The following is an 18,397-nucleotide window of genomic DNA, read 5'->3' on the forward strand; positions in this document are numbered from 1 at the left end:
TTGATATGATCCTGTCAAACCTATTGATATATTCTCGGATTGAGGTGCCTTCCTCCATCTTGCATGTATACAATTTGGATTTTAAGTAGATCCTGTTAGTTAGAGTTTTCGTCATGAAGTTACTCTCTAACTTTAACCAAACGCCTGCTCCAATTGCTTCTTCATTTACCAAAAAAGCAACATCCCTCTCAAGGCATAAGATTATTGCTGTCCGCGCCTCAAGATCTAATTCTTCTAAATCCTCATCTTTCATTTCCTCCGGCTTTTTCTCTTTTCCTGCCAGTGCCTTGTGTAATTTTTGTGATATAAGCAGATTTTTCATCTGCATCCTCCAATAGGAAAAATCATTTTTCCCATTGAACTTTTCGATTTCATATTTGCCTACTTTGACATTACTACTAGTAGAAGCCATTATATTCAAAATTGAATTTTACCACTCAAATAATGAATAATATAACGTTGGCTCTTGATACCAATTGTTGAGTCTGCTGCGGAATTTTGACTTCTAATAGCTACAAAGTAATATGAAATTGAACACTACTCACAATAATGCACTCGCTATATAATTACTAAAGAGAAAAAGAAATAAAATAAAATAATAATAATAATATGAAAAGAAGATGTGAATGTAGTTGTTATTGTTGATGATGATTGAATTGAAATTCTACAAACGTTTATATAGTGGTTATATGCTATAATTTCAACAGATAGAAATAAAACTTTCCTATAATAACCCTTAGCCTTCCTTTTCTTTCTCTCTCCCTCACATTCGGTATAACCATCAATAATATGACTTAAGAATCACACCAGTCCTTAGCAGAACAGAATGATCTAGCTACACATTCAGGCACGTCTGTTGTCTTGTTCTCGAATATAACATCGTTTCTACATAACCATATATTCCATAAAATTGAAAAGAACCCAATTTGCCAACACTTACGCAGCTCTGTTGTACACAGCATAGTCCGCCAGCTCTCAAAGTGGTCTTTTAAGGTGTTTGGTATAGTCCACTTTCGTCCAAACTCCTTGATCCATGCGCACCACACCTGCCAAGAGTACTCACAAGTAGCAAATAAGTGTAGCACAATTTCAACATCCTTCTTACACAAGACGCATATGTTATCATTCATTTTGATGATCCCTAACCGACTTAGCCTCTCCTTTGTATTTACCCGGCCTACTAATACAAACCAGGAGAACAATTCTACTTTTGGCGGGACCAGATCTTTCCAAATTTTCTTTGTGAATTTGTAGCTTAGGATATCATCAGCCATAGTTTGTTCCTGCAAAATCTGAGCAAAGGAGTTAGTAGAATAAACATCTTCCTTGTCAAATTTTCACACCACTCTATCTTACACATCTGCTATTAATCTAACATACTGCAAGACCTGAAGCATCTGATCCAATGTGTCAGCTTTCCACTGGTAGAGTTCCCTCCTCCATTGAAAGTTCTAAACCCACTCTAACCCATTCTAAAAGCCACAATCCCCAATTACTGTTTTCAATATAGTAAATATTATCTATACAAAATTTCACCGGACATTAATAAACATGTAACTGAAGATAATTTTGTTTTGTATATATTTTGAATAAATACATTATATTGATTTCAAGTATATAAAAGTTTAGATAATTCGGTATTGATATGAAGTTTTTACCGATAATCTATAGCATATAAACTTTTAATCCAGCGGTTGATATTTTAAAAAATTACGCCAGCAAAATGTTATCTTATCCCTATGCTTTGTGAATTTTTTTTTGTAATGAATTTTTAACCAGAACACTTTAAGTGTGCAATGCAGAAGTCACAACAGTGCACCTAACACTTATTAATTGTCCATGGTTTCTTCATATTTGGTAGCTGCTTCATTGAAAATTTGAAATTAAAACTTCAGATCAAATCGATAACACATAAAAACCTATTAACAAACAATTTGACTAAACATATGGTATTGGGTTATTGATCAAAAATTCAAAATTGGTTCCATACCATTCGTGTTTCTTCATGATCTATATGTTAGGTACTAATTAGGTACTAATACAATCTATTTACATCAATCCATTTAATAAGGTTAGGAATCTCTTCTCTTCCTCCCTTTTCTCTCTTTTTATATATCTCTATAACAGGCTATCAATGAACAAGAGTATTTTCCCTTGTTTTGTTTCCAATTTACCCTTGCACCAATTACGGTTTAAAAAATGTAAAATTTGAGTTAGACTAAAAGAACAATTCAGTCGTTCAAAAATACACATAACATCAATTTAATTCTCAAAAAAGGTACATATAACATAATTTTAATCCTTAAAGAATTTATAGCAAATATTTAGTCGTTAGAATAATATATTTGGAATCACTTTAACCGTTGAAAGACATATAAGTAGGTCAATGAGTAATAGCTCAAATGACATAGTCTCCCCATACTCAATTAAGAGGTTACGGGTTTGAGTCTCATATCTTTGGTAAAAAAAAAAAAAAAAAAAGAAAGAAAGACATATAAGTAGCGATGGCAAACGGGTCAAAATTCGTCGGGTTATCCCGCGTAACTCGCCAAAAAAGCGGGTCGAATTAAAAATTTGAAACCGGTAATTAAAAAGCTCACCTAATCCACGGTCTTTGGTGGGTTTCGAAGGCAGGGCAAACTTTTTTGACGGATCCGTCTTTTTTTTGTAATTAAAAATGATAATTGAAAATTTTTTAAGTTATAATTTAAATTATATTCTATGTTTGATTTTTGATTGATTAGAGATTTAATGATGTTTAATCATATGTTTTGGATAATGTTTGATTTATTTTTTACAATATTAATTTTATTATTTTGTTTCAAAAATTTGATTCATGAATATGTTTATTACATATTTAAAATTATAAAGACTTTAATATTTGTAAATTTAAAAATTATAAATTTTTTTATATCTTTAAAAATTATAAATTTATTAAAATAATTATAAAATTATATATAATTTAATATTTAATAATTTATTAATAAAAAATTAATTTAAACAAAAACAGAAAGAAAATTGGCGGACTTATCCCGCCAACAGAGAGGACCCCTGATATAAGTGTGTTAAGAACCACCCAAAAACGAAAACCGAATTTATTTGCAAACTAATATTATTGGATCCATTTATTTGTTTTATATTTAAAACAAAGAAAACCCACTTTTTTTCCTTTCTACCTTCATGAAAACATTTCTTCCTTTCAAAGTACTCTTTAGAGTTCTTTTTTTGAACATGAAGTACTCTTTAGAGTTTAAGGAAGTTCTATGCAGGGTGGTGTTGCGTCTGCCCGCTTAAAAATGTGAGCACAAAGTAACCTAAATTGAGGAAACATTTGTTCAAACCACACGTGCGAAGTGTATCGGTTTTAATCAATATTCAGTGAGTTTCTTGATATATTTCATGGTAAAATTTATAGTAAATGTGTTCCCCAAACCACGCCCCCTTCAGGACACAGCTCTTCTTTGAGCTATGCCAGCCAAGTTAGATATGGAAGAGGACTCTCAGGTGGTGTGGTTCCATCTCTGATCCCTTCAAGGTACCCTGTGTAACCATCTCATCTCAGCTCAGGAATGTGGTCTTCCCCAACTATTCCCTTCAAAATTTTCTTTACCACCTCATATTAAGGGGGGGTTAATGAACCACATAAAACAGAGGGCTTGCGACGCAAGACATAAAACGAGGGGCATAGAGCTTCTCTCTGGACTGCAAACTGAGCCCGAGTGAATAATTGGCTCAGATCAGAGAGAGATATAGATGCTCTCCTACCAAAAACTCATTTCTCAGCTTTCAGATCTCAACAGCAACTCAGTTTTCACAGATCTCAACAAGAGCAGCCAGGCTGCAAGTGCTTCTTCTAATCTCCCATTAACCAAAACATACCGTTGAGTAATTCTGTGAGCTGAGATGTGAGGAGATAAAAAGCTGTGGCACTTGGATACAGCCAAGATGCAACTGTTAATTAAGATTCAGTGTCAGATCACATATCATATGAAAAGGTAAGTGATATACACGTGCTCCATTCTATGATATTCAATCAAAACTGCTTCAGGGTGATATACACACACATACCAAAAGTCCACAGTCTATGAAACAACAAAAGAACTACAATACCCTAATAAAAATGTTAATCAACTTTCAGGCAAAAAATCCCAGATGTAAATGCAAGCTCACCAACAAAAAATAACAACATAAATGAATAATAGCATGCTATATTGAGTAACATAAGCACAAAACACGTCACAACTCATAAGAGGACACTTGCTGCCAGAAGGGAAATGGATAGCCAGAGATTTCATGAGCTGATGACTACAATGATTTGCCAGATCACACAGGAATAAACATCTTTGGGCACAATACAACTTTCTTATATATATATATATATATATTATTGTATGCAATTACACATAGCAATAGACATATACATTTTAGCACCATAGAACAACCATATAACCTATTACTCATGCTAACTTGGACACCATAATAAGCCAAACAAGATTGAAAAACATCAATCATAAAATGGAAAAACAAGTACCTATATGCTTTAGTATGTACCAGGGTCAGGCTGCAAGACATTCAATTGACTGCTTGCACACCTATATTACCCCCGGAGCCACGATCATAGAGAGTTCCACCTGATCTAAGATTAGATAGTAAGGCATCACGACCACTCAAGACCACTTGGAAAAAGCCATCCACTCCTTTTGCAAGAAGATCTAATCCTTCTGAAAGCTTCTCCGTCGCTCTGCCTAATTGCTCAACAGTCTTCAGATCCAATTCTGTCTCAATGGGGTCGACCACATCAGGGATAATAGGGTATAATTCCTTAACAGCAGAATCAACTGCTTCCAACTCCTTCAACACAGTAAATTGCCCACTAGAAAATCTAACTCTAACTTCCTCATTTACAAGATTTTGCAAACTTATAAATTCTGGAGCCCATGTATATATTTCAGCCACATCCAAATCTATCAACTTCTTGGTAGAGCCTGAAAAAGCTGCTGCAAACACACTACATACAAATACTGTCTGCACCTTTACTCCATACATAGCTTGCATCAAAACCTTCCCCTTGGGAGACTTTTTGACCTTTGGCAGATCAAGTGACCCGACAAGATTATCCAAGATTCCATCACATTTTTCAATCCTAGGGTTCCTAGAATGAATATGCTTCTTCCAACCATCAAGTGAAGATTGAGCTCGGGCAAACTGCTTTGAAGAGGAAGAATTCAAATTATGCAATGCACATTGAAGTAAAAGATTACCCTGGTTCAGACGTGATAACTCAGAACTAAATGCAATGCATATATCTAGCAATTTTACACTGATGTCCAAGTACACGTCTATCCATTTTTCATCCCAATCATGAACAGGAAGATCAAGATCTGCTATGAGGGTTTTAATATCATTATGAGTCTCACTAAGCATTTGCATAGCCAAAGCCATCCAAGATAAACTGAGGATCTCATCATTGCTTTTGGGCATAAGCTTTTTCAGCCTTTCTCCCAGGGTTACCTCAAAGGCATGTAATACTGCCAGAAGTTGAGGAGACAAGACAGATCCTTTAGGTGATATCATCCGGAAAGGATTTCCAAAAGGAAAGAATGGTCTGTGTGGTTCCTGGGGACGGCTCATTTAGATGTTTTACTGTGGAGGAAGATTACAAATTACGAAGTAAGATACAACATTGAAGAAGAACGACAATACAATTTCAAGATATCGAGCAGACAAGCAACACATATCAAATGAAAATTTTAGTTAGCAAAACATCACAAATAACACAATTAGTAGTCATTCGTGGACTAATATCTCATAATAACTACACCTTTTACAATAGCATGTTTCTCCAAGATAAAATATAAAATAAAAAATTTGGATGAAGGCAGAATGCAGATAACTAACTCCCAATTCCTTCATTCTTATAATCCTGACATAGTTAATCTCAATTCTCAAATAACTAACTCCCAAATCCCAATACCATTTATCCTCTCCTTCCCCAATCTAATTATTTTGTTGTGACAATAAACATTTAGTTCATTTTCTGAAATCAAGCTGTATCATGCTATTAGAAAACTTTGACCAATTTATCTTAAATAACCTGCAGGCTGCATATAGTAAGTAGAATCTAACACCAAAAGTACCCATAACTGGAAAACCAGAAATTCCAATATCAGAAAAATATTCTCATCATCTTTATATCCATATGGGAATAAGAAACTAGCAGCCAATTAGCTAAAATCCTTCCCTATAAATGAAAATTAAAATACAATAATTAAAAAGAATTTGTGGTTTAGAGAGAGAGAGAGAGAGAGAGAGAGAGAAGGGGGGGGGGTGGAGGACAGAATAACCCAAAACCAATCGAAGTCTTTCTCCTCCAAATCCTTCCATTTTCCTACATCACTGCTTACAACTGAAAAACCCTAAAAATGAAAAAAACTAGCAAAAATCTACCATCTATCATTCCATCCCCTCATCTGGACCCTATCAACAGAAAAATCAAACACCAAATCATCATACAAAAATGATTCAAGGAAAAATTATTTCCATTTTCCCGCGAACTTCAAAAAATAAAAAAGATGTAAACCTCATAAAATACGTTAGATCCTTAATCTACAGAATAGATCGAAACTAAAGACTTCACCAATCTTCAGATTTTCCACAAAAGACAACCAAAATAAAATTGCAAAAAATGAAACATAATTCTGTTGAATTTCCGTCAAGAAAAACCGCAGAAATTATCCGAAAAAGAAAAAATGGAGAGAATGAAGGAGTGAAAGAAGGGACCTTGAAGAAGAATCGAATCGATCGAGATCGATAAAAAGTTGACTTAGGGTTTCGTTTTGGTGTTTTGCATATAGAGTCTCTGAATTGGGAAAAGTTGAGACTTGAGGCTTAACTTTGTGAGGTAGCTGGTGAGGGAGATGCTGTGATAACATTACCCTCGCTAAGTCTTTGAATTCGTGAAGGATTGAAACGTGTCTTTATTTTGTTGGTACGTGATGAACAAATTGCTGTTCCCGTTGTTTGATTTTATTATTATTTAGTGGGTTAGCCACTTAGCCGTTGTTTACCTTTATTATATTTTATTTATTTAGTTTTGGATGCCGTCCATTGTTTGCTTTTTTCTTTTTTGCCGTCCATTGTTTTTTCTTTTTCTTTTTTTAAAGCAAAAACTACCAAATATTCAACGCTAACAATTAGTTCTTATAATTTATTCATTAAATGTAAAGATATGATTAGATAAGATTAATCGTTGATTAATAGTAATTGAAGACTTGAAGTTAGTCTCTTTAAATTATATTTTTATGCACTATGGCTAAAGTATATTTTTTTTTATTTATTGTATTATATATATGATTTTTTTAATAAATTATATTAATAGTTTAAAAATATAAAATGAAAAGTCCCAATAAGCAGACGCTAATTGTTTTAATGAAACACGTTTTAAGCTTGTTTTTTCCCTTAAAATTGGCATTTTCTTCTAGTAATCATCTTGAAGAGCATATATTATAATATTTTAGTCGTATTTATTATTATTTTATTAAAAAAATGTTAAGTGTCGCAACCCGGCGGGAATGGGAGAGCTGTCAGCCCAGCCGAATCATGGCCGCGGCAAACTTATCTTCAAAAGAATATTCCTCGCGATCGGCACCAAATCGGACGGTTTTAGTTTCTCTTCCTAAAGTTTATCGAACGGCTGTAACTGATTGATAACTTCCTTCCGTTCTCTAATGAGAAAAGCCGTTGAAAAAATGCCAGAAACTGGGACCCGCTTTCGGTTGCATGGACTGCCCACGCCCATCACTTTTTCAATAAATTTTTAAAAAAAAATCATAAATGTACATGCCAAAAAAAAAATTTCATAAATGTTAAGGCAAAAATATAAATGAAATACTTTTTCTATTTGGATTTTCATTTAGAGCACCGAAATTATAGTTTCTCAAAATTAAATATACTAGAGAATATCGTTTGTCCTAAATAATGGTTTTGGAACTAGGTATGATGTAACAATATGTTCACATGATACATTCAACCTTCATGGAGATACACAAAGCTTCATATTCAACAAGCATAATTCTTAGCTTTCGTACACATTTGTTAGGTAGCGTCGGAGTTCTAATTGAATCTAAAATTTAGTGTTGTGTTTAATAATTTTATATTAAAATCAAATTTTATATTAAAATCAAATTTTATTTTTTAATATAAAATTTTAATTTTTTAATATTTTTAAAAAATAAAAATATAAAAGATTGAAATTTTTAAAAATAAAGACTAAAACTTTAATAATATTTATTTTTAAAATTATTTTTATCTAATTTTTTAAATTTTAAATTTAATTCTATTTTTTCTTCTTTAATACGATAACATACTAATATATAACTCAATTATACATATTTTATATCAAATATAATATTAAAAATTTAATTTAGTTTTGATCTCTTTTTCAAACACGGATTTAGTATTCTAAAACATATAGTTAGTTGAAACACATGCTCTTTTCCCTAGTAAAGCTGTTACTTTTTGTTTCCGGGGAACATTTATCATTGTCACCAAGCTACCTTTGTCCACAAAAACATAAAGGATCCCTTTACCAAACTTGGTATAGTATGTTTTTTTTTTATTTCCAAATTATCCTTGCCCAAGTTCCTAAGCTTGTCTCCTTATCAGTTTTCCTAAGCAAAGGCGTGTGAAATGAGAAGAATATATATAATTGTAACCTTAATTTGCAGCATTAATTTAAGCCAAGCCTAATATATACACTATGTTTCTCAGCTTGGAATGACTTAAAAGATAACCGTTACCATCTGGCACTGAACTGAATTAGGTATCGAATACCAAACCCTTTTTCCCATAAATGGGACAATTCACACATCACAAGAAGAACTCATTAGAAAGCCATGCAACCTTTTTTACCAATATGTATGTCAAGAACCGCCGCTGGTACCACACCCCACACGTCATGCTATCTTCTAAATTTTGTATTCAGAAAAAGTGTCATCTCCCTTGATGACTAATTCACATATGATGCATAATTACACAATATATAGTTTTATAAGCATGTATAATATCTAATTTATGCAATAGTTTTTATTAGGGGTGGCAATATATATTCTACTTAGGGGTATCCAATCTAATCCCATTCGGTTGAAGAGTTGTTAATCCGATTCGCAGTGGATAGAATAGGGTGTGGGTATGATCCTGGAGCCTGCACTCTATATATGCATATATTATATACTTATATAAAAATATGTTTTAAGTGGATGTTGAACCAAAGACCTCTCACTAATGTAAAAGATCTTTAGTCACTAAAAGGAAATTGTTAATTGATAATTTAATATTTTTTTATATAAAATTCAGTTATATTTTAAATTATCATCAAGTTATATAATAATATTGTATCTTTTTTGTAACCGCGAGTAGGATCGGGTACCACGGATTAAAAGCGGGTAGGTTAGAATTAGAATATTCTTAACCCGCGAATAGAATAAGGTTGAATTTATATAAAAATCTCAACTCGCAGGTAAAGTTAGAATTGAATCTAAACCCTACCCTACTATATCCATTGTCACCCCTAGGTTTTATAAATGCTTGACAATAATTCTGGCTTTTTAATTTAGGGTTTTTAATTAAATAAATTCCATCAATTCTTTTTGTTACCTAGATTATTTCTTTATCAATAATAGGTTTACCATTGTAATTATTTTTCAGTGAGAGTACATAAAAAAGTACATAGTATATAAGGTGTAATAACTCAACAAATATTTTCAAAAGGGGATTTTTCATTCTCTCCAATAATGAGAAAAACTTATTTCTCTCCCTCTCTTGATCTCTTCTGGTTCATCAAAGCATCAACATCACAGCTTGAACAGCTTAGGGCATGAGATTTTCTTCATGGTGCGGTGAGCGTGGAGAGCAATCAAGCTGCGAATCAAATTATTAAAAAAAAAAAGTTGTGAATTGAGATCAATCCAATTTTGCCATTTTCTTTCTATCCTTAATTTTTCTTTCGACATTTTCTTTCCCCCATTCTTACCTCTTCCTTCAAACTCACCCAATAGAGTTTGATGAGAGGCTATTTCGCAAGATTCTTTCTTGGTGAACATAGCTGTTACGATCAACGAGTTGGAAGGAAGAAGATCTGAATCCCTATTACTCTGTGATTCATTGATTTCTCAAAATGGCAAACATGGCAAACAGATTCTCCCATTGCAGAGGTCGTGGAGTTATATTGGCTTGCTCTCATTGCAACAAGCAAGGCCACACAGAAGATGTATGCTATAAAAAGCATGGATACTCCTCCCATTTCTATCAATGGCAGCAACATAACAGTACCATCAATCACGTGATCACTGAGGGGCATGATGATATACTCAGTGATAAACAATTCCAGCTCAATTGTCGAACACTAGAATATCAAGATCTGGATTCACTCCAGAGCAAAGATTTGCCTTGTTAGAGTTGATCAAAGACAAAAGTGTGCAGCAACAACCTCATAATGCAAATCAAATTTTGACTAATTCCATTCAAACTTTCACTCCAGGTAAAACCATTGTATTATATTTTAATGCGAGAATTATGAGCATTGTCACTCCAAAATCTGCACTATGGGTCATTGATTCCGGTGCAACAGATCATGTGACTTTTGACTTAAAAGATTTTGCAAGTTTTCAAAATATTGATCCAATCAATGTGATATTGCCAAATGGGACCAAAACTGTTAGCACCATCATTGGCACAATCACATTCTCTAAAAATTTTTTTCTCAAAAATGTTTTATACATTCCTTCTTTTGATTTTAAACTGATATATGTGTCAAAGTTAACCTTAAACTTACATTGTCAACTGTTAATCAATCATAAGTGTTGTGAGATACAAGATAGATCCACATCAAAAATGATTGGCATTGCTGAGTGTATAGAAGGGTTATATACAATGAGTAGAGAACCAGAATTCTCTCACTTTCCCCTTTTTTCAACAAAGCAAGCTTCATTGGCGGCAACTACGACTACTACTCATCCCACCACACCTTCACACAGTGAGCACAACAACATTTGGCATCTTAGATTAGGACACATACCCATGCATAAATTGATTTTTCTAAAGAAGTATTATCCTTTTATAGATTGTATTGCTTCAAAATTTTCTTGTGATTCATGTCATTTTGCAAAACAAAAGAAATTATCTTTTAGTACAACTAAAATAAAAGATTGTTTTGACTTAGTTCATATGGATATCTGGGGTCCTATTTCTGTCCCTTCCAATGAAGGACATAGGTATTTTTTGACTGTGGTGGATGGCAAGAGCAAATTCACTTGGATTTTTTTTATGAAAACCAAATCTGAAGCATCACAATTGGTTATTAATTTTGTGAATTTTGTCAGAGTACAATTTGAAAAACAAGTTAAGTGTATAAGGACCGACAATGGGCCAGAGTTCACTCTAAAATCCTTTTTTGCATCAACTGGAATTTTACACCAAACTTCTTGTGTAGAAACACCAGAGCAAAACGGGATTGTAGAGAGAAAACACCAGCATATTTTAGGTGTTGCTAGAGCACTGCTATTTCAATCAGGAATTCCACATTGTTTTTGGCAATACGCAGTTGCTCACGTCATTCACCTAATTAATAGGCTGCCCAGCACTAACCTGGATAATGCTAGTCCTTATAAGCTTTTGTATGGTAACTTACCTGACCTTTCATATTTAAGAGTATTTGGTTCTCTTGCATATGCCTCCACATTAACAAATTCAAGAACAAAATTAGACCCAAGAGCCAGAAAAACAGCTTTTCTTGGTTTTAAATTAGGAACAAAGGGTTTTCGACTTATTGATTTAAAATCAAAGGAAATTTTCATATCCAGAAATGTAATTTTTTATGAAACTCATTTTCCATTTTTACATTCCACTAGCACTGACATTTCTGTGGTACCCATTCGTACTCCACAATGCATTGATCTTTTTTAATATGATACACCATCCACACATCATTTGCAATCACCCACACATACCACATTCATAGATTCAAATGAACATTTCTCAAGCTCAATGCACTCACCAATTTCCTCACACACCATTGCACCCATTACCACACCACACACTAATAATGCACCTGCATCACAACACTCTGACATCACACATGACTGCATTACTAGAAAGTCTGAAAGAGTCAAGAAACCGCCTGCTTATTTGAAGGACTATCATTGTATGACAACCCACACAGCTCACTCTAGCAATGTTGCAAACTCTAATTCTTTATATCCTATCTCACAACACTTGTCATATGATAAACTAACCTCAAAATATAAGTCACTTTCTCTAGCCATCACCTCAACTCAAGAACCTAGCACTTATGAGGAAGCGGCTGCACATGAATGTTGGAGAAAGGCAATACAAGATGAATTGACAGCTCTAGATCAGAACAGAACTTGGTGTCTCACTGAACTCCCAAAAGACAAGAAGGCTGTGGGTTGCAAATGAGTTTTTCGGATAAAATTCAATTCCGATGGCACCATAGAGAGGCACAAAGCGAGGCTAGTTGCAAAAGGATTCACTCAAGTGCAAGGAGTAGATTATGGTGATACTTTTAGTCCAGTTGTCAAAATGACTACCCTACGAGTAATGTTAGCATTAGCAGCGGGAAAGAAATGGCATTTGAAACAGCTGGACGTCAACACTGCCTTCCTTCATGGAGATTTGGACAAGGAAGTTTATATGAAGATACCACCCGGTTTGGTTGTGTCACAACCAGGTTTGGTTTGTAAATTGCAAAAATCTCTATATGGGCTTAAGCAAGCAAGCAGGCAATGGAACATTAAGCTCACTCAGACTCTTGTGGATGCTGGTTATAAGCAGATTTTTGATGATCATTCACTCTTCATCAAGAAACAATCTGAAAGCTTCACTGCCATTCTAGTATACGTTGATGACTTGATTTTAACCGGGAATGACATTGGTGAAATCAATTCCATCAAGCAAGATTTGGATGACAAATTCAAAATAAAGGATCTTGGTGATCTCAAATACTTCTTGGGAATGGAAGTAGCACGCTCTAACTCTGGAATTCACATTTATCAGCGGAAGTACACCATGGACCTTCTCAGAGATTTTGGTTATCTAGATTGCAAGCCTCTCTCTACTCCATTTGATTATAGTCAGAAACTCTCAAAGGAATCAGGTACCATTTTAACAGACAACACTGTTTACAGACAGCTCATCGGCCGACTCCTTTACCTCACAAACACTAGACCCAATATCTCTTATGCTGTGGGACGTTTGAGCCAATTTTTGGACTGTGCAACCACTTCTCACCTACAGGCTGCTTTTCGTGTACTCCGATATTTAAAAGGCCGACCTGTAACTGGTCTCTTCTTCTCCTCTACTTCTAATCTACATCTCACTGGATTTGCCGACGCTGACTGGGCTACCTGTGCCGATACTCGTCGCTCCGTTTCCGGTTATTGCTTCATGCTTGGGAACTCGCTCATTAGCTGGAAGAGTAAGAAGCAAACCACAGTTGCCAAGTCCTCTGCAGAAGCTGAATATAGGTCTCTTGCTATTGCCACTTGTGAAGCTAGTTGGTTATCTTTCTTAATGGATTTCATTGGCTTGCCGCTTCAAAAGTCTATCACTCTATTCTGTGACAACCAGTCAGCCATTCACATTGCCAATAATCCCATCTTTCATGAAAGAACTAAACACATTGAAGTAGACTGCCACATTGTTCGTGAAAAGCATTTGTCTGGTCTCATTCATCTTATGCCAGTTAGGATTAACTTGCTGATTTTCTTACCAAAGCTCTGCCACCGGGTCCTTTTCTTGCTAATATTTCCAAGCTAGGATTGTTAGATTTACACAATTCTAGCTTACGGGAGGGTGTTACCTAGATTATTTCTTTATCAATAATAGGTTTACCATTGTAATTATTTTTCAGTGAGAGTACATAAAAAAGTACATAGTATATAAGGTGTAATAACTCAACAAATATTTTTAAAAGGAAATTTTTTATTCTCTCCAATAATGAGAAGAACTTATTTCTCTCCCTCTCTTGATCCCTTCTGGTTCATCAAAGCATCAACATCACAGCTTGAACAGCTTAGGACATCAGATTTTCTTCACTTTTTAATAAAAAATACTATGTACTCATTAAAAATTAATCATTAAATCATTCATTATATATTTATGTTATATTTTTATATATATCATATTAATAACTAATTTAATAACTAATTTTTATATATATATATTTAGCATGATTGATTAATTTATGATTTCAGAATATATCGTATGTTCATTAGTTAAGTAATTCATTGATTTCATTCATACATATATAATAATAAAATAATTCTACTAAATTTGCGATTTAAATGTTTATTTTTGAAAAAAAAAATTCATGATAGTCTTTATTAGTATTTGAATTACTACGTTATGTTTTTTGCTTATATTATGTATCGATAATAATGAATTCCAAACTATCAATAACACTTGTGCTTTTACTACCAACACATGGATTAATTTTAGACTAACATATACTCAGTCTTTTTTAGTAAGTCATTTTGAGTTCAAATTTTAGGTGTGATTAACCAATATTAAAAGAATTATGCTATTAAGAGATTGTCATTCATTATTGGGATAACAAAATATTTTTTACATTTAAGCATCCATAAAAAATGTGTTTTAATCCAATAAATTTAACAAAATACAAAAATTAAATTTTATTAGAACAAAATCAAGAAAAAATTTACAGATTATCAAAATGAAAAAAAAAACTATTTTATAGTAATAAAGATTATTTGAGCCTTTATTTTTTGTCATGTGTCATAAGTAGTAATGATGATGATGAACGAACGAACGAAAAGTTTAGCATTGTAGGAGTTTCTTGAAGGCATTGCTTTGCAATGAACGGTACATTTGGTTTGGTGGCAAGAAAGTTGACAAAATAAAGTTTGGTTTATAATAAGCAGAGAGAAAAAACATTTGGTCATTGCCACTGCTTACTAATTATTAACAAAAATAGTTATATTACATTAAAAATTAACTATTAAATTAATTATTATATATTTAACTATATTTGCTTGTTTTTTAATTAAATGATTAATTAATAGAATAATCAAACATGTTAGAATAGAATAACAAATCTACAATAAATGAATAATAAAAATTATTCATACTAGTATAATAAATATTTTTATGAGATATTAAATATACATGAGTTTAATTTTGTGCATTAACAGTATAAAATATTTTGGTTGCATCATACAGGTAGGAATGGCAATATGTATCATACCCGTGGATTTTCAACCCGATCCAACCCTATCTGCAACGGATAGGGTAGGGTACAGATAGGATTTTTGTGTGGGTCGGGTAGGATGCGGGTTGAGCCTCAACCCTACCCGACCAACCCACACCCTATATATGTATATATTATATATTTATATAAAAACATATTTCAAGTGAATGTTGAACCAAAGACTTCTCACTAAATGCAAAAAATTCTTAGCCACAAAAAAAAAATTATTAATTAATAATTTAATACGTTTTTTTTACATAAAAATCAGGATAAAAGACAAATATGTCCTTGAGCTTTTAATTCGTGGACATTCAAATCCCTGAAGACTGGAAAATACAAAATGCTCCCTAACCTCTCAAAACGCCGTACAAATTGGTCCTTCTGTTCAATTTGTATCGCAACACGTTACGGATTCAGGTTATCTGCCACCTATGTGGTGTAGCAATGGGTACATGTCTCCAGGATGGTGTGAACGGGGCTGATGTGGTCAACTGCAAAAAGGTTATGGGACATTGTGGTCCTTGGGCCCTAAGACGACGTCGTTTCGGAAAACGTTTTGCAATGGTTGTTATGAGCTTTGCCAATGCTGCCCATATCAGTCAAAGACAATTATAGGAAGCCCTAGCACTTACGGTTTTCCTCCAAAAAATACAACACTTCGTCTCCATATTGTCGTCGTTACTGTTCCGTGAAGTAGTTCCATTGAAGCTTTGTGGCTCTACCTGCGTCTACCGTGGAGAGTAGTAAGTACATTGTTGTTTAAATTTGTTTTGCTTATGCCTGTTATTTGTTATGAATGTCGTATGATGGGATTGATAGGGTCTGTAAGTGAGTTTCGTAGGTGATTAGTTGTGGGGTTAGTCATTTGTCAGGAATTGTACGTTTAGTGAAATATTGGAGATTTTGATAATAAAGGTTTGTTTTGTGTTGTGTTGTGGACTGAAAAATTTTGCAGATGGTTGATATATCCAGTGTTTCCGTGTTCCATCATGGGGAAACTTTTCAAGGGCGGCTACCAGTGAGTTAGTCTACCTGCATGGTCAAGTGGAGAGGTTTCCTCCGATGGACTTGGATTTTGTCAATTTCGGAGATCTGGTCACGATGTTCAAAGGACTGGGATATCAATCGTATAAGAAGGCTTACTAGTATGATCCAAAAAACAAAGATATGGAGTCAGGGTTGCATGTACTGAGGGGGGATGCAGGGATCAACTAAATGCAACAGGCTAAGTTAAGGAACAAAGACATGGATGAGTTTTACATTTTCTTTGACCATCCTGTTGACCAACCTGAAATCGCAGATGGTGAGTGTGAGAAAAATGATGAGGTTGAGGAAGAAGTCAATCCAAATGACTTGGAGGAGTTGGATGACTCGTCTACTGACGATGATAGCGATGGCAGTGAGGAAGATGAGCTGTATAAACCACCACCAGCTGGTTATGAAAGTGGGAGTGAGAATGGTGAAAATGATGAGGACAGAAGGGTTAGAGCTACCAAAGGAAAGAAGAAACAAGTGTCTCCATCGTCGAGGAAAGGGGTTAAATCCAAGGAGAAGTAAAAAAAAAAAAACAAACAACACATGAGTTTAAAAGGCAGAGATTTAAAGCAAGAAGGGTGGGCTCAGCTGGCGAAGGTTCCTCAAGGTCTACTGGGCCTGCTAAACAGCCCAGCACAAGTAGGTCAGGAAGACAACCCAATAAATCTAGGCCTGCTAGAGAGCCAGCATGAGGCCATCCATTGCAGAGTATGTCAGTGATGCAGACACAGATCATGAGGACATTGTGTTTGAGTACGAGTCTGAAGAGTTGTATACCCCTGCCTCATCGGAGGATGAAGGGAGCAAACCATACTGGCCTGAGTTTGATGAACAGTATGGCTTTGAAGAAGGCAGATTTGAACTAGGCATAAGATTTGCTACAATAGAGAGGTTCAAGGAGGTTGTGAAGGATTCATTTATTGCTGAGGAGAGGGAGTTGGTTTGGATTAAAAATTATAAGAAAAGGGTTAGAGTTGGCTGCAAGGGTGAGGATTGTCCTTGGATTGCTCATCTCTCATACAATAAACAGCTACAATATTTCCAAGTGAAAACCTATAGGAGTGAACATACATATGCAAGAGATCTGGAAAGTAATGTAGCTGACCAACACTAGATCAGCAAAAAAGTGGAGAAAAGAATGACCACCCATCCCACATTAACACACATGAGGCTATTGATTTCTTTAGAGTAGAGTTTGATCTAGTTCTACACCCTAAAATGGTTTACAGAGCTGTGAGAAAAGCTAAATACAGGATCATGGACAACGAGATAGAACAATATGGGAAGCTGAAGGACTATCTAATTGAGATACATAGAAGCAATCTAAGGTCTACTGCCTTGCTAGACGTTATTCCCCAGCCACAAGTACCCCCAACATTTGACAAAATGTATATATGTTTCGATACCTGCAAGATGGGATTTAAAAGTGGATGTAGGCCTTTGATTCACTTGGATGGAGCATTCCTCAAGACCTATCATGGGGGCCAATTACTGTCTGCTATGGCACAGGACACTAATAACCAGTTTTATGTGATTGCATATGCTGTGGCAAAGTATGAATCAAAGGAGTCATGGAAGTGATTTCTGACCCTACTACAAGAGGACATTGAAGATGTGTAACAACATGGTTGGAATTTTTTGTCTAACTAGTAAAAGATTAGTAAGTGACTTTCTCAACTTAATTTAAATACTTATCATACAATTTGATCAAAACCCTTCTTGAATCAATCCGTGTCAGGGTCTGATGCCTGCATTGAAAGAAATAATGTCGAATGCACATGTGCAGAATTGTGTCATACACATGTGAAAGAATTTTATCAACTGTTTCAAGGATTTATACGTTAGAAAAATTGTGTGAGACTGTGCAAGATGAACGGCTGTGCTTGAGTTCAAGGCAACAATGGAGAGGTTGAAGGAAGTTAATCAGGATGCCTGGTCATACCTGATGAAATTTGATCATGCAATATGGGTAAGGGACTACTTCAGTCATGGTCCGAAAGTGGAAAACCTGACTAACAATATGTGCGAGTCTTTCGATGCCAAGATTGTCAAGTACAGGTGCAAGCCTATACTCACAAT

The 18,397-nt window shown here is 34.4% G+C and overlaps 1 protein-coding gene across 1 annotated transcript; it reads right to left on the reverse strand.

Annotated features, from left to right (window-relative positions):
• Positions 1–4,342: 4,342 nt before the first annotated feature.
• Positions 4,343–7,041, reverse strand: LOC112744188 (protein BPS1, chloroplastic). Its single transcript, XM_025793734.2, has 2 exons — positions 6,781–7,041; positions 4,343–5,643 (listed from the first exon to the last, which is right to left on the reverse strand). The coding sequence occupies exon 2, from the start codon at positions 5,629–5,631 to the stop codon at positions 4,573–4,575; it is 1,059 nt and encodes a 352-aa protein (XP_025649519.1). The 5' UTR covers positions 5,632–5,643; positions 6,781–7,041; the 3' UTR covers positions 4,343–4,572.
• Between the last annotated feature and the right edge of the window lie 11,356 nt (positions 7,042–18,397).

Source organism: Arachis hypogaea, chromosome 14, assembly GCF_003086295.3.
Source record: "Arachis hypogaea cultivar Tifrunner chromosome 14, arahy.Tifrunner.gnm2.J5K5, whole genome shotgun sequence".
Lineage (NCBI taxonomy): Eukaryota > Viridiplantae > Streptophyta > Magnoliopsida > Fabales > Fabaceae > Arachis > Arachis hypogaea.